At 65.5% G+C, this 9,416-nt stretch overlaps 1 protein-coding gene across 1 annotated transcript in view; it reads left to right on the forward strand.

Moving 5' to 3' along the window:
* Positions 1–858: 858 nt before the first annotated feature.
* Positions 859–9,416, forward strand: part of TSPAN2 (tetraspanin 2) — a 14,005-nt gene continuing 5,447 nt past the window's right edge. The window contains exons 1-2 of the mRNA XM_006035751.1: positions 859–996; positions 3,964–4,066. Of these exons, the coding sequence (XP_006035813.1) occupies positions 859–996; positions 3,964–4,066 (241 nt within the window). The remainder of the gene's footprint in view (positions 997–3,963; positions 4,067–9,416) is intronic.

Below are 9,416 nucleotides of genomic sequence, written 5' to 3' on the forward strand. Positions count from 1 at the left end.
CGCTGCCCACGGCCGAGGGAAGAGCGCACCTCCTGCATGTCCGGCCTTTGCGCTGGCGTTCCTGTGCTGCCCTCGTCCCCAGCATCGTGTGCCTGCCCAGGCTGTGCTCAAGCTGGCACACCTGTCCCCATCACGGCAGTGTGGGGACAGGTGCGCCTGGGCGCACGTCGGACATGGCCAGCTGAGCTTGGGCCGAGTGCCCAGATCACCAGTCGGCTTTCTAGGAGGCTGCCTCGGGTGGAGATGCTGCCGTAGCCCCATCGCGTTGCGGCGCAGAAATGGCGCTGGCTTGTAGCACGCTTCGCTGCCGCTTTACAGCTTTGTAGACGATTTCCTTTTGGGCTGAGTTTTCCCTTCTCGTCTCAGCCCAGCCCTGCTTGTTTTGTTCAAGCTTCACTGCTCTCGTGCCTGGTGTGCAGGGTTTCCTTTGGTTTTCCTCGTGGCTCGGGTACAGAAGAGGAGGGGGAGGAAGCTCCACTCAAAAACTAAAATCTTTTTTTAAAGCCAAGTAACAAAAGCCGTTTGGATCTGAGACCACAGAGCTGCTGCAAGCATCACCCTGCGCACCCAGACAGCATGAGTGGCAAGACAGGATAGGATGTGGGTTTGCTAGGTCTGCGGAAACAAAAATAAATGTTTGCAAGATAAAGAACATGCAGCCAAGCGAGAGCTGTGCACGGCAGGTGCCGGTGCTTGACGGTTCCTGCTCGCTTTGCATGAGTGCCGGCAGTTCCCATGCTCGGTGAAATCCGTGCAGGAGCCCGCCTAGCTTTGGGCAGGTTCCTGACAGTCGGTGAGACTGTGCTGCTCCCGCGCTGCCAGCACCTCTTTACCAGCAGGGCACAGGCAGGCCCCGGAATGGCCGCCTGCACGCACGGTGCAGGGTCGCCCGGCCGCGAGCACGCACGAGCTAGGCGAGAGCTCTCGGTCCCCGTGTCAGCCGGGACGCGGCGAAGGGCGCGGCCCAGAGGCCTCGGCGACCTCCGTGCTCCGGTGGTGAGAGCGCGGGAGCTCTTGGAGCAGCCTTCAGGGAAAGGTTTACGTCAGGGCTTGCTGCTTTCCTTCTCCCTTAGTTGTGTTAGTGCTGCTTCAAGGCTGAGATCGTAATGGCTTGAGACAGGAAATCCGTGGGATTGGTTCCTGTTCCCAGTCGCGTGGTGGAGCTGGCCAGGCCGCTTGTGCCCCTGCCTGGGCAAGGTCTGCTTGCAGCTTGAATTGCGAGGCATGGAAGGGGCAGGAGTAGCTTTCCTGGGCAGTCCCTCCTGCAGCAGCTCTCCCTGCCGTGACCAGGTGCCAGCCCCCTGCCCGCACCAGAGGTTCGGTTCAGGGAGCCCCGTGTATCGCGGCCTTGTCTGCAGTGTGAGAGCTAAAAACAGCAGCAGCCGGCCAGACCGCGCCAGCCCCTCCATCCAGCCCCAGTTCTGCCCCTCGCCTGGGAGCCGGCAGCAGGCCCCGAGCGCAGGCCCAAGGCTGCAGCCCCGAACCGGAGCTGGCGAACCAGCTGAGCTCCCAGAACATGCCCCTGATGTTGTGTAACCGGCTGCAGCCACGTTTCAGACCAAACAATCTTCCTCTCTGTGGGCTTCCCATAAAGAAGGGAGAAAAAAATCTATTGTGGCTGAAGGAGCCACACTGGCAGCTCTGCTGTGCGGGTGTGGCAGGCAGCCCTGCTCGCAGGGATGTCTGTGTTTGCCTGCAGCAGCTCTCCCAACAGCATCGCTTCTCGGTGCAGAGGCTTTAGTGGTGCTGGCTGAATGCAGCGCAGCCCGGGCCAGGGGCCTTCAGGAGAGGCAGACTCCAGAGCCCGCTGCAGCAGCTGCTTGCCCTTGGCAGCAGCAGCACGTTCAGCAGCATCCCTGAGGCGCAGTTAGCTACTGAAATTGCAGCATGAATGCACAGGGCACACTCGTTCCTGGGGCTGGGAGCTAGTGCCGTGGTGGAAATAATTAGAAGACAAAGGGTTTTAACTGGATTGCCACCATCCCTGCCCCCTCAGCCCCGTTCCCTATCGCCTTGCACAGCTGGCAGCGTGGCGCAGGGTCCGGCTTTCGTTTGGGGAAACGCTGCTGGCTTTTGCCCCTCTGAGATTCTGAGCGAAGTTAAAGCAGACGCTGCTCTTCCCGCACAAGCGCCACGGCGCAGGGCCCCGGGCATGCTGGCCCCTGCAGCTGCGGCGCGGGGGGGCCGGACAAAGCCCCACAGAAGCAGTGGCTGTTGTGCTGTTCACCCTGCGCCTGGGGAGGGGGTGGGGGTGGGGAAGGCAGGTTTCCCCGCCCTGGGGCCATCGCATTACATCTTTGCGTCCGTCTGCTGCTACCCTGGGCTGAGCTGCGGAAGCTCGGGGAGCCCCCGGCTCTGGCCGTGGCAGGGGGCCCCCGGGGACGCTCCCTCCTGATGACCTCCCTGCTCTGCCTGCCTGGGGCCGGCTGCGGCTCCACAGCAGGAGAGATGAGGAGGCTCCAGAGCCAGTCGAGCAACTCGCTGTCTTGCTCAGTCACAGCCCCTGGTCCCCACACAGGGCTAGTTTTCACATGTGCCACATCCACCTGCCCAGGCCAGACCAGTGCGTGGTCGGGTGAGAGACCCAGACAGCCCCTGCAAGCTGCCCGAGCGCCCGGGCACAGGTACATCGCCAACCTCCTCCAGCTGGAGCAGCGGCAGCGTATGTTGGCTCCAGGCCACCGTCAATAGCAATTGTTTTGTTCCGAGTTGGGAAACTTCAGCTTTCCCTAAATTAGCACCGTGGGCTGCAGCCTGTTGTTCTTGGCCTGGAGCTCCGGTTCTGCAGGGTCAAGCTGAAGCTGCCTCCCCGCCTCCCCCTGGGCCTGGCACAGCTGTCCGTGCCGCCCAGGCTGCCCGCTGTGGCTCCCTGCTCCTGCGGCGGGCGGGAGGCGCTCTGCTCCAGCCTGCCTCCGCGCGCCCACCCTGGAGCACAGGGCAGGGGCGCTTCACTTGACCGTGCTCACGCTCCGTGCTGGCTGCTGCCTGGGAAGCTGCGCCCCACAAGGAGCTCCGCGCCCTCGGCCACCTGCGATGGCTCTGGCGTTTGCGGCATTTGCCAGTTCTTAGGAAGAGGTCAGCTTTGCAGGGGCATGAACACTCCCCTGGGCTTGCGCCCCAAGCACCCCCTCACTCCAGGTTCGGTTTGCACCAGTCGACTCTCCTTGGTGTCTGCTGACAACTTTTGGGGGGCACCGGTGTGACCCCTTGCCCCTCATGGAGACGATGGTCTTCACTCCTGCTGGTGCCACGGGGTTCAGTCCTGATCTGCGGGGACACCCAGCCGAGCCCTGCGTAGGGTAGGGAGCCTGGCCCCGAGCAGCTCCTGGCTTTGCCTGGGCAGGCAGTGCCAGTCGGCAGCTGGTGTCTCTGGAGCAGAGGCGCGTGCTTGTGCCTGGGTGGCCTTGGCATCCTAGGAGCACGGAGGCAGCTGCCAGCTGGGCCGTGGCGCCTGTCCCGAGCCTCCACAGGCCAGAGATGGTCTGGCAGGGGACTTGTCCCCGCTGTTCATCTTCAGAAGAGCCATGAGGCTCTGCCTTGGCAAACATGAGGGCAGTTACTGGTTTCCCAGGAGCACAGCCTGCACCAGGCCGGCATGGACCTGCACAGACCTCGCGCCCGGCAGAGCCTGGGCTCCCCCAGGTGCCAGCATGGCTCCAGAGGGGTAGGGCTAGCGATCGGGAGCAGCAGCCGCGGTGGTCAATTGCTGGACCCCCAGGACAGACTGCGGCCGTGTCACGGCTGAGTGCTCGTCCTGCCTGTCGGCGCCTGCCGGGCCTGGTGGCTGGAGCCCCGGCGTGTCGCTGTCTGGCGTCCAGGGCCTGCGGGGCTGAGAGCGCGCGAGGCAGGAGCTCGTTATCTGGTCCTGGGAGGGGCTGCACAAAAAACCAGGGCAAGGGGGGGGAATTGCCTGCTGTGTGTCCCGGGTGCTGCCCGGCCGCTCACGGCTCTGTTTCTTTCCAGCTGGCTGGGTCGGCCGTTGTCGCCTTCGGGCTGTGGCTGCGCTTCGGCGGGGTCATGGGCAACATCGCATCGGAGCAGAAGTCCCCGGAGTACATCTACATGGGTGAGTGCCCCTCCGGTAGCTGCCCCTCTGGCTCGCCCACGCAGGGGCACCTGCTGCCTCCAGCCGTGCAGTGGTGACAGCCACTCCCAGGTCTCCTGGGGCCACTTCCCAGCCCAGCTCTGGGGCGGCGCTGGCACTGATGGACCAGGACCTGCCCCTGCCCCGGCCCTGGCAGCAGCTCACAGCCTCTCGGGTGCAGCGCGGCATGCGCTGGAAGCAGCAGCGAAAGCGCAGTCCCCGGCGTGGCAGAAGGCTGCCCTGCACATGCCTGCAAAGGCTTTCTGCTCAGCACCGCTCCCTGTCCCTGCGCACGCCAGACCCCAGGGTCACCTCTGTGGCTCAGGGCTAATCCTGCCCTGGCTGTGAGGGCCGCAGCCCATGCTTGCCTCTGGAGCCGCCTCCCAGCCAACATGCAGCCAGTTTAGGAAGCTGCCAGGGATCTTGTTCAGTCTGAACGGTGGAACGGTTCCCAGGAGTTTCCAGATGCGCTTTTCAAGCAGTGCCGGGTCTTGCTGGAAGCTGCAGCTGTACGTGCATGTCCGTGCCTGGGCAGTGCTTTCGTGCCACCTGGCCCTGGCTGCGCGCTCCCGTCCTCCACCCGCTGTCACCCGCACCACAGGGCGTCCTTTCCCCTGACCCCGCGCCAGCGAGTCGGAGTCCCTCTGTTCTCAGCTCTTGTTGCTTGAGACAGCTCCACCCCATAGCCTGGCATCCTGCTCCTCTCCAGGGTGCAGTGCCAGGGGCCGGGGCACGCCTGCGCTGGAGGCCTCGCCCCGCTGAGCTGGCAGCCAGGTTGCTCCGGGCAGTGGCTGGGAGTGAATGCTGAGTGCATGCTGAGCCCTTGCGCAGCACCAGGCATCCCAGGATGGAAATCCCCCATTATGCTGTCCCGTTGCTGCCCAGCCCCCCTTGAACTGCTAGGCAGTGACCCCACTCTAAGCACTAACTGGGGGCTCCAGGTTCAAGGTTGCGGCGGCAGCCCCTCGGAGCCCGCCAGCGGTGCAGGGTCAGGTCGTTGCAGCGAGGGCAGTGCCCTGGCGAGGACTCAGCTGCACGTCAAGGGCTGAAGCAGGACGGGATTCCTGCTCCTGCTGGTCGGTGTTTCTGGAGCAGCACAGCGGAGCACGCCAGGCGCCAGCTCTCCCTGCTGCCCGAGTCCAGTGGCCCCAGCGAGCTCCACTCCTTTGACGCCAGGGCTGAGCTGGTTTCCCCCTCGTGCTTTCATTTGTGGTGAGGTTTTTCCTGAACCCGAGTCTTTTTTTTACGCTCCAGTAATTGATAATTACAGCCCTGCCTTTTCCACTTGGCCGGTGTGAGCCACGCCAGACAGCCCTGCCCTGTCCCGGCAAGCAGGCCGCCTCCCTGCCCAGCTTCGGCCCTGGCTCCTGCTCATCTTTTCCAGGCCGAGCGTGGGCTGGGCGGGGGCGAGGCACCGGTGGCAGCGGGAGGAGACGGGGACGTCGCTGTTGCAGGCCTGGGGCTGCCTGTGGTTTTGTCTTTGGCGGTTCGGGTTCCTCGTGACAGTTCGTTATTTTGAGGCGACTGGGTGTGAGCGCAGGGCTGGCAGGAAGTGCACATCTGGTGTCATGGTAACCGACCCCTCCGGCGGCCACCTCGCGTGGGCTGACTCACACCGGGGTGAAGGTTAGGGTGACGGCAAGGCTCTGCCTGTGTCTGGGCACGTGGGGCCTCCGTGCAGAAGCCGGCAGCCCTGATCCAGGGCACAGGACGCCCGCTGAGGTGCCCAGGCTCCTGCGCTGGTGCTGCGAGGTGTGCAACGGGGCAGGCGCTGTCCTGGTCCAGCCGGGCGCCAGCCCCTGGGGACGGGTCTCGGGGGTCCTGAGGAGTCCTTGGAAGATTCCTCCTTTGGCTGCCCGCGGCAGGGACGTCCCACGCCAGGAGCTGCAGCACGCGGGGGCCTGAGCCCGGATGAGCAGGGGAGGGCGCGTTCCTGCCACGCCGGGCTGGGGCGCGAGGAGGGAGCTGCTGTGGGGATGTGCCAGGGCCAGGGCCAGGGCCAGGGCAAGGCCCGGCCGTCCGGGCAGAGCAGAGAGGCTCCTTTCTGGCAGGCAGGAGGGCTGCGTCCACGCAGCCCCTGTGAAGCGAAGCACGAGGCCCTGTCCCTGCCAGCTGCGAGGGAAATCCAGGCGGCAGGCCCTGCCAGGGAGGGAACTGGAAAACCCATCTGTCTGTGCCGGAGGCAGCCTGGAGAAGGGCTCCGTGCTGCGTGCCCCTCCCCGGCTGTGGCGCTGCCTGCCCTGCTCCCGCCCCGTGCCGCGGGGCTGCAGCCGCGGGGCCTGGCGAGGGCCGGGGCTCTCCCTCCGGCCGTACGCAAGCTCACCGGGGACAATGCCTCGGGCATGAAGTCACGTCTGCGGCAGGAGACTGGCCCTGCAGCAGCGGGTGCCCCGGCAGGCAGGAGCAGCCCAGCAACACGGGGCCACGCAAGCCGCTGCCATCTGCTCTGTGCAGGCCCTGCACTGGGGCTGCCTCCCCGCGTGTACAGGGTCAGGCCCGGATGGAGTCAGCAGCTGTCAAGACGCTGCCTCGGCCCCCTGCCACCGTCCGCCTGGGCTGGAGCTGCTCCCTCCTGCAGCATCTCAGCGGGGACTGACCCAGCCCCAGAGCCACGGGACACGGCGAGTCGGGCGCCAGCCACGCCTGGCGAGACCCGGAGCTCTGGCGTCGCTCGCACGCCGCCGAGTGCCACAGTCCCGCAGGCGCCTTGCTCAGACGCTGGCTCTGTGGCTCCGGCACCTCTGAGCCGAGTACGGTCCTCGCGTGCCCGCTTCTTACTCGGGCTCCCCTCTGCGGTGTGAATGTGCTCGGGACAGGACCCGGGGCCCGGAGGGGCAGAAGTGGGGAGCCCCACAGAAGGGGTAGGTGGCTGCTCTGCCCCAGGGTGCTGCTGCTGCTGATTGCCACCCTTTGCTCTCTGTGATCCCCCATCACACAGACAGCCGCAGAACCGGGCTCGGGCTGGGGCGGCAGCTGCTACCTCTGAAGCGTCGGTGCTGCCGTGGGTCTCGTGCAGTGGTGGCTGGCCGCGTAGAGCGGCAGAATGATAATCTCTGGTATTGAATCTCTGCCTTCAAGAGCTGCTTGCAAGGGCCCCGAGGCAGCCAAGGGCAGGTCCCTTGCTGCCTTTCTCACTGTGCCCCTGAAATGGGGCCGTGCCCTGCTCCCCAGCATGCACACGCACACACACACACAACCATGGTGTCGCTCGCAGCTGGAGGGGCCCGTCCTGCCCATCGCTCGCGGCTCGGGTGCTGGAAGGCTGCCTCAGGGCTCGGGACAACAGCGCCATTCATGCCTGCAGGCGGCCACACAGAACGCCATTATCCCGGGGGCTAGGACTCGGAGCTGCTGCCCCTCCTCTGGTCCCAAGCAGGGCCGGGGCAAGTGAGGGATGGACCAGAGAGCTGTCCTGGGGGCAGGGAGGCCCGGTTGCCCTCCCAGCCCTGTGAAGCAAGGCCCGCACTGAGGGAGATGTGATGGGGGCGCCCGGCTCCACTGTGCGGGGGCCCTTCCCCTCGGACCACGGGATGCTGCGTGGCACCTCGCTGTGAATGCGGGCAGCCACGGGCCCCTCTCTGGGCTCGCCTGGCAGCGGCTTGGCTCTGTGACCCAATGCCCTTGGCCACTAGCAGGTGAAGGGGAGTCTTCTGGGAGGGTTCATGGGGAAAAGCCCAGTTGAATCCTTCCCCACACTGGTTTATCCCTGGGGCATTTGGAAAGTTCAGGAACTTGTGGGGGTGGTTTCCTCACTCCTCTCTTGCTCTCCAACTTGTGCCAGGCGGAGAAGAGTCGCAGGACCATTGCCCCCGTCCTCATTTCCCGCTGGAGACAGAGGTGGTCACGTCGGGGTTCTCACCTTTAGGACAGCTTTGGCTGCCAGTGAAAGCGTGGCTTTCCCTTCTGTGACCTCGTAGAAAACCTGTTATTCACATGCAGGAGGACACGGGAGCAGCAGCACGGAGGCGGCGAGCGTGTCCTCAGTTTCAGCCATGCTGCAGACTTCAGAGCTTGTCACCAGCAATGGTTCCCAGTGACCGTCCGTTGGCGGAGCCGCTTTGCGAGCAGCATCGCTGTACGTGCTGACACGTCCTGGCCCCGCGCTCCCACGCCTTGCTGCTTCCCCTCGCCTGCCCGGTGCCTGCCGTGCAGCCCTGGCCACGCTGGAGCATCCCAATGGCCCCTTCCTGCTCTGCGGGTGTCCGGTTGGGGTCCGCAGGGGCCTTGCAAGGGCAGCCGCTCAGGGGGGTCAGAGCCCAGGGGATGTGGCTTTCCGTGCCCCGCAGGTTGATGCCCAGCACAGGCTCTTCTCGGCGCAAGGCTTTGGGAGCAGGGTGGCACGACACTTCCTTTTGTATCACTTGCTCGCCAGGGCCAGGCTTGGACCCTTGTGCCGTCTCTCGTGTCCCTGGGGCTGCTCCTCCTCCCGTGGCCTTTGAAGAGGTGTCTGCGCCCAGCTGTGCCAGCCCAGAGGGACTCTCACTCCCGCTGACCTGTGCGCACTGCGAGCAGCCTGTGGCACACGGGGCACATGTACGTGTGTGTGCGTGCACCTCCCTTGGGGCTGCGGGGATTTTCCTTCGTACTCTCCGGGCTGGCAACAGCGTTCGGGTGCTGCCAGGCTGTGGGGCAAACGCTGGGGTGACGGGGTGGGAGGAGGCTCCCTGCCGGCGCACCCCAGCCTGCGGGCTGGCAGCAGGCCCGAAAAGGGAAGTTGCTGGGAGGCGTCAGCAGCCACACGAGCTGAGAGGCTTCGCCACCCCAGCCAGAGCGAAGGCCTGGCAGCACGGCCGGAGCCACGGCGCCCACACGCAGCCTGCCTCGCAGCCGGACGCAGCTAGCCCTGTTAGTCTGAAGCGGGGTAGAAGGAAGCGTAGCTTTGCACCTTGTGGTCTAACCGCAGCAGAGATGCATGTATTGATGCAGGCACAAGCTGGCGTGGGCTGAGGCTGGGCCCAGCGGGGCGCGGGGCTGCGAGGCGACAAGCCTTGTCAGGGCTGACAAATACAAGAAATGCAACTAGAAACCCAGCCTTTGGCAGTGTGTGGCTGGGGAGGTGTCTGGAGCCAGGACCAGGCCCCCTTGCCCAGCTGGCTTCAACCGGGCCGGCTGCATCCCTGGCGAGCGGCCTCGTACCCGCACCCACCGGCCTGGCACTGCCTGTGCCCGCTCCGCGCTGGGGTGCTGGCCTTGCCCTGCTGCGCCCTGCAGAGCCCCCGGGCTCACGGACCCTCTTGCCCCCGTGCAGCTGCTGGCCGTGGGAGCCTGGCCCTCAGCGCCTGCTCCAGCAAGGGACCTGGGGCAAAGTGGGCGGCTGGGGGAGGAGTGTTTC

This window comes from Alligator sinensis, unplaced genomic scaffold, assembly GCF_000455745.1.
Source record: "Alligator sinensis unplaced genomic scaffold, ASM45574v1 scaffold1450_1, whole genome shotgun sequence".
Lineage (NCBI taxonomy): Eukaryota > Metazoa > Chordata > Crocodylia > Alligatoridae > Alligator > Alligator sinensis.